The sequence below is a fragment of the Gymnoscopelus microlampas genome, assembly GCF_963454915.1.
Source record: "Gymnoscopelus microlampas genome assembly, chromosome: 4".
Taxonomy (NCBI): domain Eukaryota; kingdom Metazoa; phylum Chordata; class Actinopteri; order Myctophiformes; family Myctophidae; genus Gymnoscopelus; species Gymnoscopelus microlampas.
Window position 1 is genome coordinate 25,044,181 of NC_139941.1, and position 21,258 is coordinate 25,065,438.

Here is a 21,258-nt window from a genome sequence, read left to right on the forward strand (position 1 = left end):
TTGGAATGCTGATGTGTGTGTGACCACTGTGAAAAAATACCATCTTTTTGGAGGTCTGCTGATTAAATCTGAGTCGGAATCAAAGCACTACAAGCTCCAGCACGCTTGTTCTGTTTTTATGGTACAGCCTTCCTCTGTGGGACTTATCTGATTATTCTGCCGCACAGCCAGCTTCATTTTGCAGCAACTCAAGGCTGTATACTATTCATAGTGAGTGTGCAAGCGAAGTGTGCATGTCCAAGGAAGAAGACTTCTTTGGGTTTTTCCATCCTTTTTAGTTGACCTTGTATTTTGAACTGTACGTCCATGTGCTTTTTCTCTCCGCAAACTCCTAAATAAAGTATTCAATCAATCAATCAAACCAAACTTACAGGCCAAAGAAAAGTTCTCACCAAACCTTTGTCAAACTCAGTTGTAAAGCAGCAGTCTCCAATCATAGGCAGGGGTCAGCACTCAGTGGTGATTGTAATAATAGAGGTGGGTCCCAGCTGCCCGAACTGTCTCAAGGAGGTGTGATTTATGTTAATGCTGCAATACATTTTCTCAATCTGCTGGCCACAGCCAGGTAATGAAGATAATGGATGCCAGACATCTGCTATCTGCTACATAATGTATGCCAGGAGCCTATTAGTCAGCACATCAGTCTGCATGAATATTCAACACTAGACTGACACAGAGCCGCATCGCAACATAGCGGAGATGATGGCAGAGAAAGGACGTTGAGTTTGTGTGAAAATGGCATTTAGAGAGAGTGTGTGTGTGTGTGTGTGTGTGTGTGTGTGTGTGTGTGTGTGTGTGTGTGTGTGTGTGTGTGTGTGTGTGTGTGTGTGTGTGTGTGTGTGTGTGCGCGCGCGCGCGCGCAAAATTGTCTAAAGTGCAGAGTTCAAGAACAGACAATTAATGATAGATTTGTTTCATGTGCAATGCAATGAACTATTTAATTCATTCACTTAATGATTATTATTACAGGGGAAGTGCATAATTATAAGTAATTGCACCATAGTTATCAAGCATCTGTTTTCCCTGAGCAGGCAGACAAAAGCACAACCAAACAATAAACTGCAAAATATAACAACACATACATATCAGTCCATTAGTGGGAGATAAAAGAATCAACTAGATAGTGAACTAGGTAGAGATATTTCGAAAGGCAATGGCATCACAAAGAATGAGTTGAGAAGAAGCACATATAAGTGTGTGTAGGCGAGGTGCTCATCAGAATTCACAGGCACCTCCACTAACATCAAAATGTAATATATTTCTATCTAAAAAAGGCCATCTTAGGCCCCGTTCAGAATTGCAGGCAATGTGGCGGCATATTTGATTTTGGTGTCATGTGTGAACGTGCAACAAATTTTATATCTGAACATGGCTTTAAAGTCATAATTTGTAACATTCGTTATAGTAGTCTTTTTTGGCAACACCTACTGGCATTGCTAGGGCCCAAGGATATTTTGGAATGTTGTCACAAACAGTATTTATTAAAGATAAAATACATAAATACATATGTCTGTGCATTTTTTCCTTGGTTGTAATGTGGAGACTTGGAAACTATGCCCATTGGGAACGCATGCCCCTCCGGTTATGTAATACCCACTGTACCCGTCTGTCTGTCTGTCTGTCTGTCTGTCTGTACCTGTTATGCCTGTATATTGAGATCTCTTTATCTATCTGTCCGTCTGTGTCCCTTTCATGTCCATATATGGAGATCTCTGTGTGTCTAGCCATTCCCAATATGGAGTCCCGGTCAGTCTATGACATCAGTACTATGACGTCATATTGATGACCTCAGGGTACTCCATATGCTGTATGGGTATTTATGGATTTATCGATATTTTGGGGACAACCGCAGATTTAACAGATTTGCCCCACGCAGCAAATCACTCCCTGTCCACATGCGCGCGCACACGCACGCACACACACACACACACACACACACATACACACACACACACACACACACACACACACATTGGTTTCTTCCAAAAGTTGACAGCTTAACAGGGATTGTGTTGCTGAAACGGTTAGTAGAGCATCAATCCCCTTAAAATGTTTGGGCGAACCAGACAGGATTTAGCACTAAGTGGCAGCAGTAGCTAGTGAATAAGCAAGTGTGATTTCTGATAACCATAACAGCAGAAATCATTATCATGAAATTCTCTAGGTAAATATACAGTATTTGCTCTAATGTAAAGTGGATCATTAACTACATCCTATCTTACAATTGGGAATAAGGCGCATGCGCGGCTGTGGGACGTCCGTCGTGCCTCGGACGGTCGGACGGTCCTGTCGTTCATCCGGGTCCTACGCTGTACTATCGACTCGAGTTAAAACCGTGCCTGTGTCTCTGCACAGGAGGAGCCGCACAGGCCCAGGGTTGCCAAGTTTCCATGTCGCGCGACCAACAAGCAAGTACACACACAATTCGTTTGCATCTTTCTCTTTCGTTTTTCACTCCATTAATCTCAGAGCTAGACCACTCTAGGTCGCCAGGGACCCCCAAGGCTCTCACACGAAAGTGGGTGTCTCTCAGCCTAGACAAGCCAAATATTATGAGGTCCGGCGGAAACATGGCCAGTTCAAGCCAGGTGATTTGGTCTGACAAATGCACATTATATTATTATATTTATCTGCTTGATCTATGGGCGTTATTTTATACAAGTGATATGTAACATCTGATTTACTTGTGCACGTTATTGTATCTGATTTGATATGTAACATGTTGGACACTATGAGATAAATGGACACTTCCTATTCCCTGGAGGGTAATGGGTCTGATCAAGGGATGATTGAATGATTTGTGCCACCCGACGTTACTAATAGAGGGTGCAGCACAGGGGGGAGGGATCGACCAAACAAACCTGTATGCCAGCGAGGACGGGTGAAAAGAGGAGATCTCCTAGGCGCCAGCCTTACTGTTAAAGACAAAGTTTAACTTAAGTTTGAGCTGCAGCCAAGTATTAGGAACGGGCGAGCCCTGCGGAGAACGGACCGTGTCGTTGCAGTGCCGTGGGGAATCGTCAGCTGGATTTGTGAATGAACCGCCGGTCACTGAGAGGAGTCTTACGGAGCCACGGGTGAGACAAATCCATGTTTCTGTTCCGGTGGATTACAGTTTAAGGGGTACCCCGAGTCTTAATAGTTGGACCGTCAGTACGGAAGAACGGTTACGAGTCGTTTGGATCTAAGGAGCTAATAGACAATCTCGGCACCGCGGACGGAAGCGGCCGTCTCAAACCTTAACGCGGGACTGTTTATTATTGTCTCGTAAAACGAGTAAGCGACTCTCCGTGATGGCGTTCTGACTCTTTGTGTTATTGTTTTTTATAACAAAGTACTTTGGGAATTGTTTGAGGTGGGAGGGGCTTTTGAAATCATTATTGTTTGTCGACTTGTTTATTTATCTGTTGTGTACTAGGGAAAGAGACAGGGACAGTCTATTTCGAGCCAGTGTATTATTTGTTTACTGTTTGCCCTGTTGATTATTATTTTGTGGCCAAAATTACATAAAAGTAATTCAGTTTAAAACCGATCCTGTTGTTTTCCTTTAGTTAATAATTTTCCTTTCAAAGCAAAGGGCCGATTGTTACACAGTGATGATCATGGATCTTAGTGGATCCACCCGGTTATTACATATACAATGATAAACAGACACAGGACCTGTGGTAATGGGACATGAGCCGGACCCAATAGACCATAATAAAACATGGAACCAGACACGTACGTGTCTCAGGTATTATATCAGTTTTTTTGTTAGGGTGGATTTGCTATGACCTCTAGTGTACAAGGTGTAGGAACATGAGAGAAATTACAAATATAGCATAGTGTAAAGCTGTGGAGAGGACACGTGTGTATGTGGCTTATAGGCGTTCTGTAAGTGTGTTCACTAAGCTAAGAACACTGGTTAAGAGGCAGAGAATGGTTAAGTTTCTCACATTAGAATGTAACGCTTAATCCATAACTAATCCGAGACAACTCAGCTCAAAATGTTCGTTTTTCACGCTGATGGACCCTCGACACAAAGCTGTGCACTCTACCCCTTTAGACATCAAAGAAGTCGACAGTCCGATCATTAATGATATATTAGGCTATCACAAGAATGGGGCCCCTATAATGACTGGCTGAAACAACCCACGTATGCACGTTTTCAATCCTATTCCCAAGAGATTCTGGCTGAGGCAGTCTAAACTCTTTGGTATGGGATAAATGTGTATTTTACGTGCAAAGTAGTAGTGGGTTCTGGCTCTGGAAAGTGTTTATTAAAGCCTGGATTGACTTTTTAAGCTTGTGGGTGCAGAAATGCATGACTTTCATCAAAGGATAAATAACTTCAAACGCGTTATCTACAAACTGCCTCTGATGTGTTTACAGACTCATTTGGCACACAAAAGGGGCTTATTTTTCATTTGTAGCAGAGAACTGACAGTATACATTGGGACTGATAGAACTGGGACACCAGCAAGGCTTTCATTCTACACCGTCTATTGTTACTCGCTTTCAGTCTCTCCTGTCGGGGGAAGGAGAAGTCTTAGATGCCTGAAATGTAAAGTTCTGTTCAGTTTGGACTCAGGCATGGAAGGTGCCATTGTGTATTATTATTAAATTATTGGCCTGGACGGCTGATGTAGCCGTCTGGGCGCCTAGGATGCTAATGCCGCCTGACAGCGTGTCGCGGGTTCGACTCCCGATCCCGACGACCTTTGCTGCGTGTCAATTCCCATCTCTCTCTCCCCATTTCCTGTCAGTCCACTGTACCTATCAAAAAAGGCAGAAAAAGCTGAAAAAATATTATAAAAAAATTTAAATTTAAATTAAAAAGCTGAATGATGGTTCACGTCTGGGGTTCCTAAACCCATTCAAATGTTAATGCTTTATTATTTTTAGTATTTTTAACATTCGAATATGCTATGTAATACATAATTATATAAAATAATTGTACAAAAGTTGTACAATAATAAACACCCACATGCACACATACAAATGCTATAATAATACTGACAAAATAGTGAAACCAACTATATTAGTTAACACATTGAGAGCCAAAAACGTAGATCTACGTTTTTGCAAATACACCCGTTGTGTGCCATAAACGTAGATCAATGTTGGCCCTGCAGTTCGTCCTCTTACAGTACAACAGTACGTTAATAAATTCCACTGATTTATCAGTATGATTTGGATGTTTGATGAGTGGAAATACCACTTAATTTTCACTGGTTTTAAGTGTTTGTGTGTCGGAACCTCCGAGCACAGTCCACATTGGTGCTGATCATTTTCAGAACATGGCAGATGATATAGAAACTGCTGCTGGTTGTAAGCGGCTGTGCTTTACCCACTTTCTCACTTATGTGGGTGCGTAGCTACTTTAGATGGATGTTACAGATACTGTACTATCATAGCAAGATCCATCCACTGCTCGGCCCGTATGTTTCCTAAAGGTAATGGGCTCTGCATCCACCGCACCGACCCATGCGCTGATAGCCACAGGTCCACGTTGTAGTGACGAACTTAACTTTCATGTGAAGTTTATGGGGGGAAAGGGAGGAGTCTTGCCTGCCTCTGCACTGAACCACAATCTCAGTCCCAGTGTGAGAACATGCACGCTCGCACGCACGCACGCACGCACGCATATTATTAACTTGCTGTGTGCAGTGCATGCACTGAAACGTTACTGTTGATCATGTGTGACGTGATGAAAGCATTTGTTTTCGCATCGGTAGGTCAGGAAATAAAAGAATATATATTTAAAATAATAATTCTAAGATTATTAAAAAAAAAAAACATATTCGATTTTTCTTTTTCCACCAAATGTTATCTTATTATGACATGCCCAGAATAGGGAACTATACTTGTATGTTTGTCAACACACCACTGATTGGACATGAAGACACATGCAATGATCATATTTCCAAGATAAATGTCAAAAACAAGGAAAAGGTCAACATTGTACAGTGTTGTCAAATCCCAATAATAACACCCAGTTATATAGTCTTCCACATACTGGTTTCCATTAATGTTCAGTGCTGGTGATGGTATAATTTATGGGTGAAATCTTTGAGCTCGCTGCAATGTGTGTCGTCTTGCACACTTAAATAGCCTTCAAACTTGATACCATGCCACGTGCTTACCATGTCAGCCATTACCAATGACTGTTTAGACAAAAGATCAATTACTTTTCATTGAACAGACAGGTTACCCAAACATGTTCCATGCCCAGCTGCTGTTTTATGCTCTCTACTAATTGGGGCAGAGGGATTTGAAATAATGCAGAAATATTTAACAAAGCACGTACTAAGAAAAAATCTAAATAACATTATGTGAAGCCACTCTAACATGAGTCTCATGTGTGTTACAAATGAGCATAACTGAACCTGGCCTGAATATGAATGAGTTAAGTACTGAAGGACGGACAGTACAGGGGTTGAAAAGTTCCACACTGACAGGCTTAAAGTCAAACTTTAAATGCAAATGAGGCCGGAAATGCCAGTCCTCTCAGTGAGGCCACCTCCTATGAGGCGTGCCACAAATGCCCTGGAGCGACAGGCGATCACAATCTTCTATCTGCATCTGGAGTTGGTATGGAACTTGGCGATATCCACAGCAGCCAGAAGGGGTCCTCTCTAGGTCTCCGTAGGCTAATGGAGACTTAACAGGGAAAACGCAAAGGACACCGCTCAAGGTGTAGCTAAGAGCTCCTTCCCCCTCCGGTCAAGACGGGAAACCATCCCAGATCAGGGATTCTATACGGAGCTGTGAAGACAGCTGAGGTGGAAGGTTGACATTCAACTATACTTGAAGCAAAAACCCCTGTGGAGAATGCTCCTTTCAGGTTTGATTTTGAAAGAAGAGGTGTATTTCTGGCGAAAAATGCATTGAGGAAAGAACCCGTTTCTTATTACTGTACGTCCACTTTTCACAAAATGTTGCTTTGTCTGACAAGATAAGAGAAAGTCATGTGAAAAGTCTATTACAGCCAAACAAGTTTGATGGTTGTTGCATAGCAACACGGCTGCATCTCTAAGTACAATAACTTACAATAACACTGTTATTGTCTCCGCCAGGCCGAAAGGCATGGCGAGAGAGTATGTTTTACCCCCTGTCCGTCCGTCCGTGTGTCCGTGTGTCCGTCCGTCATTCGATCTGTCTGTGTACAGCTAATCTCCGGCACCGTTGGCTTGCTCGCAGCCAAACTGTGCACACACAGTCCCTGGATACCAGAGCAGAACCTCTGCCCCAAATTTTTCACAGGGGCCTGTTATAGCGCCACCAGGAGGCCGATTTGTGCAAAACACATTTTTTGACAGTACTCCTACAGATTTTGTCCAAAAATCCCACAAATCGGTACACAGTATCTCTACAGTCATTAAACGAAACGGGTCTTTCAGATTTCTCATATTCCATCCTGATTGGCTAAAAATGTCTTCCAAAGTTTGCAGGAGTGCTCCGTTTTGAACAAAATGCCTCAAATCATGAACACAGCATGCACTTTCCGTGAAATTTTGCAAGCACATTCCCATTAGGCCGAGGAAGAACTACCATTTGAACATTTTTAAATCAGCCTCATGGTGGCGCTATAACAGGCCGATTCGTGTTTTTACCTTTAATTGCACCAATCTGTGTAAAACTTTGTATGCACACTCCCTATAGGTCAAGGAAAAACCTTTGCCCTGCATTTTTCACATCTGCCTTTTATAGCGCCACCAGGAGGCCGACTTGTGTAAAACACATTTTTTTATACTACTCCTTCCAATTGTATCCAAATTTCACGCAAATCGGTACACATGATCTCTATAGTCATGTGATCACGACGGATGTGTTTGATTTTTCATATTCCATACTGATTGGCTAAGATTGACATCTAAAGTTTGCATTATTGGCTTGTTTTGAACAAAATTCTGCAAATCATGAACGCACCGTCCAATTGCGCTCAAACTTTGCACGCACATTCACACTATGTTGAGGAACAAATGCCACCCTTTCAACATTGGCCAGGTCTAATTCAGCAAAACACATGTTTTTGACAAAATGCCTCAAATCATGAATGCAGTCAGTGTCCGATTGTCGTGCAAGGCCTAAGAAGAAATGGCACCCTTTTCACGTTGGCCTATTATAGCGCCACCAGGAGGCCACAGTAGCCTACCTGACCTGGCGGAGACCTGTGCTCCGAGGAGCACTTTTTCTAGTTGTAAGTTGAGAAAGGATGAGAAATGGATGAATGTGTGTCCTTCCCAATTATTTCAGGAAGCTCAACATTTTTAAATAAGAGTTATGGACTGGCTAAATGAACCAAACGCTTTAATAAAACTCCCAATAGTGTTACCAGTGATGTTTCAGGTAGACAATGAAAGTTTAGAGTGATACTTTGAAATTCATTTGGAACTTGTGAGTGTTTAGAGGGAAAGGATGTAGCCTTGAGAGATACACCATACAGGTACAGTAACAGGGAATGGTTTGTGTGTGTGTGTGTGTGTGTGTGTGTGTGTGTGTGTGTGTGTGTGTGTGTGTGTGTGTGTGTGTGTGTGTGTGTGTGTGTGTGTGTGTGTGTGTGTGTGTGTGTGTGTGTGTACGTGTGTGTGTGTGTGTGTGTACAGAAGGCAAAAGGTGCTGCTATCCTTATGGACATTCTCTTGACCAGATCAAGTGAGCATAATACGCATGTGATAAGGATGGGGCTGAGTGCAAGGTTTGATGGAAGATTAAATGGTCCAATCTGTGCAAGATGCATACTTCTATTAGGCTTAGTCACTTCCTGTCGGTGTCAAGTGACAGAGAATGTGCAGCATGCATTAGCACGAGACAGTTATTATTCTGCCCTACAAGGCAGAAGGCCCTTATCTCTGACACTGTAAAAATGTAATTATGTGTCCACTGTCCGGAGTAATTGCTTGGAGAGAGGCTGCGTAAGCCAGCCGGGAATATGAATACAGCAGGTCATACATGTTAGATATCGAAACGTTTCCTATATGTATCTATATTAAAGACTGGCAAATTAGTGCAGAGTGAGGAATAGCCCTTCATACTGCGTTCCACACAATCAATTGGGTGCAGCTGGCAGGTAAGGACATGCAGAGCGTGAGAGAGACACACACACACACACACACACACACACACACACACACACACACACACACACACACACACACACACACACACACACACACACACACACACACACACACACACACACACACACACACACATAAATACATGCGCACCCCACACACATGCATGGAGTAGCATAGTGCTTGATGGGTTATTAAAATACAGTTGGGATTCCCAGAGCTCTCAGAGAGGACATGATGGAAATAAGAGTATGGATTGAGATGGAGTCATGGGTTCAGGGACTTGTTATAGCCGACAGACCAGCTGAAAAGAACGATAAGTCTAATAGAGGATGTTGCTCAATAGGGAAAGATCAAACTGAATCTAAATATCATTGTTTAAAGCTGATAATCGAGTGGGGATACTGTGGTACACAGTAGAGTGTAGAGTATAGAGTCGAGTTCACAGGGTACAGCAAAAGCTTTTATGTGGGGGAAAAAAGCTACAGTACATGCTTGTAAAGCACAAAAACATTACTTAAAATAGAGTTCACCCAAAAAGTTACTTTATTTCTATCGATTAGTCATCCCATGGAGACTTGAGTTAATATTTTTTGTTTTTGTCGCATTCCTAAGCCAAGAATCTGATGACCAGCGGACCGGTAGGCAGCGGTTCCGGTAAGAGACACAAAGGAGACTCTTTGTGTCTCCTACCGGAACCGCTGCCAGTCATGAAATTATTGGCTTAGACAAAAACAAAAAAATATCCATGAATTCAAGTCTCCATGGGGTAGCCCATCCATCCATGGGATAGAAAAAATAATTTAGGGGGTGAACTATCCCTTTAATGTGTTTATTTGGAAGGGACATGCATATTAATGGTCAATGCATACATGATACACCGGATTAGTTTGGATGACATTTTTCATCCGTAGTCCCCAACATTTAATGTGTAACAATGCAGACAGGCAATGACAACATATAAATGCATTATAAGAAAACACAGTAAGATACAAAGAGATATAAAAAATAATATATATGTGTGTGTGTGTGTGTGTGTGTGTGTGTGTGTGTGTGTGTGTGTGCGCACGCACATATAAAGTATATAAAGTATATAACAGCAAACAATACAAAAGCTGGGCATTGGAGGAGGATGCCTTTAAAATCTTTGGCTGCTTCCTGTCTCATTACGATATACTGCACCACCATTACTGATACTTACTTGCCCTGCTGGTAAGCTGTGCACATAGCAATATCCTTTGCCATGTACTGTATATGAATATCAATACAAGAGTACAAAAGTATTCATAGAAATGACAAAAGAATAAATAAAAATAAAATAAATATTGATTTATGCTTGCGAGTTCAAGGTAGGTCGGGCGCCACAGAGCACCAGGCTCTGGACTGGATAAGCCTTTTATCATCTCACCAATGTATGAGTGAGGACCAAACCACACAATGTCCATGTACAGTACAGTATGAATACCAACAGCCAGCCAGACACGATAACACTGCCTCTGGATATTGGAACTAAACTCACGTCTTCCCATAAAACATGCCCTGTTCAGGTTGCTTCAATAGCCTGACTCGGTTAAACACACACATACTTTTCTACAGTTCAACTGACAGATTATTATTACAGTCTGACAAATGTTCAGTAACGTCTGCAGAATTCTCTGTACAGCAAGGTGTGCTTATATCCATTAACAACCACCTTCACAAGTTGATATCCACAAATATATAGTTTAATACTGCTTTTCTCAAACATAATTTGAAAAGGAACAGGCAATCCTGCCCAATACATTTGTGGAATTAATTTAAATACAGTCAAGACATGACACAAAAAAGGAAACATCAGTCATCACAACATAATTGATCAAATAGTTGATCTAATAAAACTGATGAATGCACCCAATTAATAATTTATTGCTGTGGCCGATGCTGCAAAGTGTGCCATGGGATGTCATGTCAGAAAGAATTACCATAAGAGGGTCTCTCCTCAAAGCAGGCTTCACTGACTGTGATACAGTAACTGCTTTTGAACTAGCTCTGATGCTTGCTGGGGACATGATATGTGATAAGGTTGACAATGCCTGCCCTGTACTAGACAGTAGATTTGTGTGATAAATGCAGCCAAAATAAGAACTCTCAGGTCGAAGGCCTATGTTTCCTTAAATGTGTCAAGCCAATTAGAAGCTGTGCACGAGTTTAGCTTAGGAGAAGCACTTAAAGTTATAAAAAGTGTACATTAAATACATAAAACATTTCCCAGTCATACAATGTATTCCTTCAATAAAACACATCCGAAGGCAAGTATACAAAACGTTCACTCAGCTTCAAATAACTTCAGAAGAAAATCCTAGGCTTAGTAAACTTGTAAGTTGTTATGCTGTAGGGACCCTCTCCAAAAACAACGCAAAACAAAAAGTCCAGTAGGAGCCTCAACTGGCAACATGAGGAGCTCACTCCCTTTGGTGCTGCTCTGAACTAGCCTTTCAAAGTGTTGAATGAGTAGTCTTGAGATAACGGAGTAAATATTAAAAGTCTGCATGGAATCTGCTGAAGTGGCAAACAATGCCAACCTGCCTGGTAGTAATGCTGACAAAGCAGAGAACTCCAAACATGATATCTAGTTAGATATCTGGAACAAGCACTGCCACTAGCTGCAGCAACCGCAGCACAAATTAAGAAGGCAAAACTTATCTGTTGACTTTATCCAAAACTATCTGTGCAGCATGGAAGTTCACATAAGCAGGGATGTGTGTGTGTGTGTGTGTGTGTGTGTGTGTGTGTGTGTGTGTGTGTGTGTGTGTGTGTGTGTGTGTGTGTGCGCGCACGTGTGTGTGCGCACGTGTGTGTTCATGTGCGTGTGTGTGTGTTACAGTGAATCAACTGTTTCACACCTCGTAGTTTTTGAAGTCCTCTCCACCTGTGCAATATCTATAGAATATAATATCTATATACGTGTATAATATCTACAAAAGCTAGCCCTTGTGACAAAACAAAGACCCAATTTCAAGGTACTTGGAAAGAACTTGCAACTAGGGTTGTTATAACGGTAATACAGTAATCCAAGGTATTTAAACATGATGACAGCATCCATTTCAATACTGTCATGACTTTTTCATTATGTGATACAACAACAACAGAGATGATGGTGTCTTCCATGTGAACTAGTTTCAACACTCAGTGATCTAAAAGTTGTTGAGTTGTTCATGTGTTTAATGTGCTTCTGAAACCATTCTTCGTATTGCTTGACAAAATGTGTTCATGAATCTAAAGTTTAAATCTACATGTTTTTCTTCTCAAACTGTTCACTAAAACACTGATCCGGCAGCATAAATTGCCACGTAGTGCAAAGAAAACAATTTAGTACCAAAGATACCAGGTAAACATCAAAAGTAAAAGTAGTCATTCTTAGCATTTGTGATCAATCATAAGAATATGCACAGTATATCTAAATAGCATAACATATGTGAAGAAGTAACCAACGTAACGATGATATATCACGCTTGTACAACAGCAGTGAAGCTAACAACTTGGGTAAGATGTTCTAATTTGACAATTTACTGCTCAGGTTTAGCAGTGATAAAGCTGGGCTGTTTATCACGCAGGCCAGGCCACACACCTGGCAGACAGCAACACCAGAACCCAGCCTGGCTCACTCTCAATGGTCCCACATCCATTCACTTCTCTTCCTAGACAGAGCAAATGTGCCAGCATAAAACTGATGAAAACCAACCGAGGATAATCCAAGTGGTGAGAAAGAAGACCAAGGGAAATGTGACAGACTAGAAAAACATATACATACAGTACAACGAATCTCCTATTTAATTATATATGTAAATGCATGCATGTGTGGAAGCTCATGTATTTATTTATAGCTCAAGCTGTTCCATTCGTATTCATGTTTGCAGGAAAACTGTAAGAGGAGCGTGTGCTTTAATTTTGAGGTCTAATTTGTTCTGACCGTCGACTATGCGTTTGACTTTGACTAATTCTCTGCAGGGAATGCAGAGTTGAATTTCACCCTTAGTATTCTCTGCAGGGAATGCAGAGTTGAATTTCACCCATAGTATCTGCATGCAAGGCCTAAATTGCATTCTGCACAATATATTGTGCTGCCTTTATGCATACAAGAAACATGAAATTCAATAAGATACATGTAAAAACCACAATATACACGCATATGTACAGTATTACTATTTACACACACACACACAGCTTTGAGAATATGTCTTGCTCATAAATATCTAAGTGTGTAATGAAGAGTAAATCCTATCGGCAGCATGGAAGAAATGGAAAGCAACAGAAGCATGCAGACTGAAAACATGAACACTGCCTCATGAGAAAAATGGGATTTCAGACCAATTACTAACTATTAAGTTCTACAGTACCTGTAAAGAATATGAGGGCTTGTGAAGAACTACTTCCATTTGTTCACTACTGTACAGTATAAAGTAAACTGGTATATTATTAAAAAATAAATGTGTTAAAGCAATCCTCATTATGAAAATGAAAAGAACCTTTTCCACTAAAGAATGAATGTTTAAACAAGTGGTGTGAGGGATCAGTGTAACAGGTATGGATCTTCTGAAACATCTACGGAGTAAATTAGCAGATCAAAAAGTGGGTGGTCACTGTTGAGCTCTACAGGTACTGTATGATAATATTGGTTAAACTTGTAATACCTGCTGACATAAGCACGCATGATATTTCTTTTTGATAGGAAGTAAGACTTTTGTATACAAATACATATTCAACCAAAGAAAATTGCATATATTGTTAACTATATCCTCTTACAATATAACCACTCATATAGTTATAGTGTACTCTAAAAGGGTGAAAAACATATTTTTAGCGGTGCCAACCGCTCTACACTTGACTTTTGACTTTTGTATGTCCGTCCGTCCGTCCGGCGGTTTCAGCACGGGATGAGCACGGCAAAGAAGCAAACAGCTATAACTTCAGTTTGCAGCATGCCACCAAGTCCAAATTTGGTATGTGGACTTAGACCACCAATAGGGACGAGCATGAATTGATGACGTTATCAAAAAGGGGTCCAGGGACCCCCAGCGCCCGTATGAGCACGGGATGAGCACGGGATTTTAAACAGCTATAACTCCAGTTTGCAGCATGCCACCAAATCCACATTTGGTATGTGGACTTAGATCACCAATAGGCACGAGCATGAATTGATGAAGTTATCAAAGAGGGGTCCAGGGACCCCCCGCGCCCGTATGAGCACGGGATGAGCACGGGATTTTAAACAGCTATAACTCCAGTTTGCAGCATGCCACCAAGTCCACATTTGGTATGTGGACTTAGACCACCAATAGGCACGAGCATGAATTGATGAAGTTATCAAAGAGGGGTCCAGGGACCCCCCGCGCCCGTATGAGCACGGGATGAGCACGGGATTTTAAACAGCTATAACTCCAGTTTGCAGCATGCCACCAAGTCCACATTTGGTATGTGGACTTAGACCACCAATAGGGACCAGCATGAATTGCTGAAGCCCCGCCCCCTCTGTCTTCCCATTGGCTGGCCTTCACACAGCCATAACTCAAGTTCGCAGCATGCTATGGAGTACAAATTTTGTACATGGACTCAAGCCAGCAATAGGGACTAACTGTCATTATGTAAGCCCCGCCCCCTCTGTCTGCCCATTGGCTGGGCTTTAAACAGCCATCATTCCAGTTTGCAGCATGCTCCCAAGTACAAATTTGGTAAGTGGACTCAGACCACCAATAGGGACGCATTGAAATGAGTTAAGGGCCGCCCCAAAGGCACCGCTTCCTTCACACAGGGTGTGATTTTTTATTCCAGCTCGGCTTTAATCGGGATTATGCATTTTTCTCGCACATTCATTTGAGCTGTACAATTGGGCCCGGGGCTGTGAGGATCAACTTCAAGGAAGCCAACATTATACCATTAAGGCATGTTTTGCTTTACTAACGGAATGCTCAAGTTAGCTAGCACATGAAGGGGTGTGAATTCATTTTCTTTGCATCACTAGGCCTGTCAAAGTCTTCAGAACACAGTGTACATGTACACACCTCCAGGGAGGCAGTAAGTTGAGAAATAAAAATAGTAAATGCAGGAAATGCATGAAAATAAGGGTAAAAAGTGAAGGAAATGCTCTTTCTGGTCTAGAATCTGATTCTTTCCATCGTGTCAATTAGACTGAACAGGGTGGCTTTAAGAGTCGCACAGCAGGGATCTGTGTATGATGCCAGGTCTGACAGGAGAAGACGGTTATTAACGGCCTGGGCTGAGGTTGTATGTAGGTTACTGAGTGTGCTGTAAATGTGGCTTCTGTGTTCATGTATTCACACATCATCACAGCTCCCCCAGGGAATGCTTTCTTGTTACTGGAACACCCATCAGGGGGTTATCAGAGTTAACGTACACTCGAGAGAAATGACTTATATTGACCGTATGCAATTCCAATAAACTTGCCCATCTGCCGAGCTATATTCTGATCCATCTTTCCTATCATCCTACCGTTCCATCTATTCCATTCACTGTCATCTTTCTATCGAGGACCTGTCTTCATTACGCCTCTCTACCTCACTGTCATCTTTCTATCCATCCACTGATTCCCTACTCAATCATCTTTCCCTCCCCTTAAAAAATAAATAAAAATACAGCACAGATTTTCAAAGTGGGAGCCATGATTCACAGCGGGGCCGCCATGGGGCGCCAGGGGGACAATTGGAGAGGAGAGGAAAAAGAAAAGAAAATACAATTACTAATAATAATAATTATTATAATAATAAAGAAATATACTATACAGTACATAAAATAATTCAACACATTTATACCTGAGGCCGATTCTGAAAACACCTTTTAAATCCAGACCAATATATTTATTCAAAAATTACAAAAAATGTTGCTATATACTGTATATAGCAACAATAACCCCAAAAGGGTTTCCCGGATTGAAAGGTTTAGTTACGTATAGGGGTTTCCGGTCTAAATGGGTTAAATTCAAATTCAGTTCATAAGATTATTGTGCAAATTGAACCACTTTCAACAAGGCCTCTCTATTTTGGGCATGTCATTAAGTCAAAAGCTTTCAAAAATTATTCTAACTTTTTTGCATATGACATATTATGAGCATGTAGGCTATTTTCACCATCTTCATTTTCCTTTTTAAAGCCCTTTTCAGAATAGAGGGGCTGCAACCAGAGGTTATGGCTATTTGGGGGTCATTGGCATGGAACATTTTTGGGAACCGCTGACCAACAGTGTGACTTTGTTCCATTGTTTCCATACCTGACTCCCTTTCCCCTAGCAGTGGATCATTCTGTGACACTCCCCTCTGTGCTGTGCTGTGGACCATCAATAAGGCAAAGCCACAGACTACTCTCATGTTCATGTCAGTTCCTTTACCCAACTCCCCAAAGCAGCACCAAATCGATATTTCTCCTCCCTGCAAGGAGAGCAACACTCACATTCTGTGATACACACACTTTTACACACACACATATCTACATGCTACAGCGAGTGCAGCGTCTTACTGCCTCAGGGGCCTATAATAAATCACCTAGCTAGCTCCATTCAATCAGCCACCAGTGGCTACAGTCTACAGACCCAGGGCAGTACAGCCCTGCAGGGCATTGAGACTATTACAAAGCTACAACTGTGACCTACGCACACTCCAAGAGCCAGAGGGAATACAAATACCACACGTCTCCATTATGTACATTGCACGTGATAGTAACTAAGCATACACACTAGCTTGGTCATTGTGTTTTGTTGCACAAATTATACGCAATAATGATACTGGTTCAACCTCCCTAAACCTCTACTCAGTTCCAATATGGAATGTAGTTGTCATTCTTTTGTCCAGTCCTGTCGTACTACTGAGCCCATCTACTCTGGTCACACTATCCGCTGCCATTAACAAAGTAACTCTATTATGTTCAGAGATATATGTTCCTCCGGGGTAATCAAATCTTTCTGCCTTGGGAATGAAGAGTCTATTAGTGCTCCTGAGCCAGCCAGGGCCCTAAAAGGATTGCAGTTACAGGATGGAAGATTATATTTCATATACTAAAGGTTCTGCCTTCTATGGGCTAAAGTCATGGACAAGTTACGTATACTGTATGTAATTGAAGATTTGCACATACTGTAAAAATGGAGCCAAATGGAGACATCATTTTACCGTGCACAATGCACATAATATCTATCTATCTATCTATCTATATATATATATCTATATATACATTTCTAAACCCAAAACCCCCCAAAAAAAACTGCCACTGTGTGGGTCTAAACACAAAAACAACATATCAATGTCACTAACAAGACACGCCACAACGTGCAGAATTACTACGCGCAGTCTGTAGGCCAATTCATACTGCTCAGCACACATCTGCCCCCTCGCAGCATAATTAATTGCGGCCAACACAAACTCACAACATTACAGTCGGCCATGTTGTTCCTTAGCGTCATCGCCGACCACCGCCCAACGAAACCCAAGTGAGGTCAGACAACACACTCCATATTTGGGCATAGCTCCATTGGGAACATCTCCTATTATGGCTTTATATAACCGCCCAACGAGACCCAAGTGAGGTCAGACAACACACTCCATATTTGGGCATAGCTCCATTGGGAACATCTCCTATTATGGCTTTATATATTATAGAGACCAACAAACACAAAGCCCCGCGCAGCGGCTAGGGGGGAGGGGCGCGCAGCGCCCCGACCCTCTAGTATATATACATTTCTAAACCCAAAACCCCCAAAAAAAACCTGCCACTGTGTGGGACTAAACACAAAAACAACATATCAATGTCACTAACAAGACACGCCACAACGTGCAGAATTACTACGCGCAGTCTGTAGGCCACTTCATACTGCTCAGCACACATCTGCCCCCTCGCAGCATAATTAATTGCGGCCAACACAAACTCACAACATTACAGTCGGCCATGTTGTTCCTTAGCGTCATCGCCGACCACCGCCCAACGAGACCCAAGTGAGGTCAGACAACACACTCCATATTTGGGCATAGCTCCATTGGGAACATCTCCTATTATGGCTTTATATAACCGCCCAACGAGACCCAAGTGAGGTCAGACAACACACTCCATATTTGGGCATAGCTCCATTGGGAACATCTCCTATTATGGCTTTATATATTATAGAGACCAACAAACACAAAGCACCGCGCAGCGGCTAGGGGGGAGGGGCGCGCAGCGCCCCGACCCTCTAGTATCTATCTATATATATACATTTCTAAACCCAAAACCCCCAAAAAAAACCCTGCCACTGTGTGGGACTAAACACAAAAACAACATATCAATGTCACTAACAAGACACGCCACAACGTGCAGAATTACTACGCGCAGTCTGTAGGCCACTTCATACTGCTCAGCACACATCTGCCCCCTCGCAGCATAATTAATTGCGGCCAACACAAACTCACAACATTACAGTCGGCCATGTTGTTCCTTAGCGTCATCGCCGACCACCGCCCAACGAGACCCAAGTGAGGTCAGACAACACACTCCATATTTGGGCATAGCTCCATTGGGAACATCTCCTATTATGGCTTTATATAACCGCCCAACGAGACCCAAGTGAGGTCAGACAACACACTCCATATTTGGGCATAGCTCCATTGGGAACATCTCCTATTATGGCTTTATATATTATAGAGACCAACAAACACAAAGCACCGCGCAGCGGCTAGGGGGGAGGGGCGCGCAGCGCCCCGACCCTCTAGTATCTATACATTTCTAAACCCAAAACCCCCCAAAAAAACCTGCCACTGTGTGGGACTAAACACAAAAACAACATATCAATGTCACTAACAAGACACGCCACAACGTGCAGAATTACTACGCGCAGTCTGTAGGCCACTTCAAACTGCTCAGCACACATCTGCCCCCTCGCAGCATAATTAATTGCGGCCAACACAAACTCACAACATTACAGTCGGCCATGTTGTTCCTTAGCGTCATCGCCGACCACCGCCCAACGAGACCCAAGTGAGGTCAGACAACACACTCCATATTTGGGCATAGCTCCATTGGGAACATCTCCTATTATGGCTTTATATATTATAGAGACCAACAAACACAAAGCACCGCGCAGCGGATAGGGGGGAGGGGCGCGCAGCGCCCCGACCCTCTAGTACAGTACATTACAAAGAAACCTCATGAGAGCTTACCTAGCAATGCTGACATATTCTGGAAAAGTCTGAGAAGCTCTGGGGTGATGGCTGGGCTGTTCTCCAAAGTCGCCAACCTACATGAAGAGGGGGGGAGGGGGGGGGACAGATAAATTGGGGGCTGGTTGTGTAAGGATTAGAGCCTGACTGATTATCGATTTGGCTCATACAGTATATCAGCCATTATATGACTTTATTGACGTCATTGCCAATATATATAAGCGTGTCACTATGGAGAAACATTTTCAAAAGTTTTCAAAATTAAATTCTAAATTAGCCACAACCCCCCCCCCCAAAAAAAAACAGGGATTAGGTGGTTAAATAAAATGTTCAGAGTGTGTGTATTTAGATTAATACTTAATTTACAATTTATCTCAATCAAAAGTTATTTGTGTTTGTTTATTTGTTAATAAGTTAAGTGTTCTCAAATAGATCTTTTTTTTGTAATAACGTTTTATTGACTTTTTATTTTTTCACAGAAAGTTGTATCATAATCAAATATACGTTTTTCAAATAGATTTCAAGATTTTGTACTTTTGTTTTTTGTTTCCCCCACAAAATATCGGTCAACACATCTGTTATCAGTGGTCTAAGACTCTCCAAATACTGGCACAAAGACTGGCATCTTTTGCCCTCTCCCAAATAGAATGGGAGAGGGCAAAAGAAACCAGGGGTACAGATTAACTGAGTAAGAGAAGTTAAGTTAACTGCAAAATCACAGGACAGATAGTGGGATGAAAGACTAGGGGTTAGATGGCGGTAGATAAAGAGACACTATGACCTTTTATAGAAACCATCAAAGTCAATTACAATGTCCTCCCATTTTCGCCAAGGTCACCTCTCGCACAGCCTTTACAATTCATTGGAAACCAATTAATCTACATGGCATTACGGTGACTGAATGGCACATTATGTGAGCTCTCTCAGAGGTGAAATTCGTTATTTATACTCAGCATATGGGAATGGGCCGACAAATTAATTACATGGGCAATAAACTGCACAGGGTCTTCTGGTCATATATCTGTGCCACAGGGGACATGCCCTATACTGTAAAAACATTGCAGTGGACGGCAAAAGATGGATTTGATCTCAATACCCTCTCTCGGACAGACTAGACAGACAATTGTGATTATCTCAAATAATTGCAATTAGGCGATTATGTAATAATTGTGACAGACATAATGGTAATTCATGTGTGAAAAACAGAGAAAAGAGAAAGAGGCAGGAATAGAAAAGTAAAATGACAGAGAGGCAAAGCGAGAGAAACTGACAAATCAAATGACTCTGAAGACATAGTAAACAAGGTCGTAGGTCGTGGCCATTTATCAGAGAGAATGGGCAGAAACAAAAGCAGTGTAACTTTATGCTACTACAATACACAAACAGAGCACTGACTTATTACTCTTTAGATCCCTCTAGAGGAGAGGAGAGATAAAGGACAGAATGGAGACGGAACAGAGATGACACGAGAGGAACTGAAGGTCACAATAGTTTGGTATAGTTTGGTATCACACTGCTTGGTTGAATGCTTGGTTCTGATTGGGCAATCACTGGATTCATTGGCCTGTTATTTTTCAATAATGACTGCTGATCTCAATAACAGGCTGCTGTCTAATCAAAGATAACAAAGAGCACGTGGCTCATATCAATGTCTGTTAATTGGTTTTTGCCTTATCCAACATTGCAGACATGTAAACAAACACAGGATGTCATTTATAGCTAAACAGTACATTGAAGAATGTTTTTTGAAAACAATTGAAGCGAAAAATAGAAAATGCAGTGTCTATTTTTCAATGCAACACTTAAATACTTTTAAAATCAATCAAATTGTTTTGTTGTTACTTTTGGGTCAATGTATTCATTTCTTTATTAAATAGCCGTGTAATAAGCGAGATAATCAATGGAGAGCAGGTCCTTATTGAGAAATAAACCCCTCCAGGGTGATAAAAAAAGCCCTCCACTTCACGTCGGGGTCTAATCATCCTGTCTGGATTTATTTCTCATTAATGACCTGCTCCCAATTGATTATCT

At 41.8% G+C, this 21,258-nt stretch overlaps 1 protein-coding gene across 1 annotated transcript in view; it reads right to left on the minus strand.

Annotated features, from left to right (window-relative positions):
- The window catches only part of ipo11 (importin 11), a 204,046-nt gene that overhangs the window by 75,070 nt on the left and 107,718 nt on the right, over positions 1–21,258 (minus strand). The window contains exon 22 of the mRNA XM_084054558.1: positions 19,228–19,304. Within this exon, the coding sequence (XP_083910684.1) occupies positions 19,228–19,304 (77 nt within the window). The remainder of the gene's footprint in view (positions 1–19,227; positions 19,305–21,258) is intronic.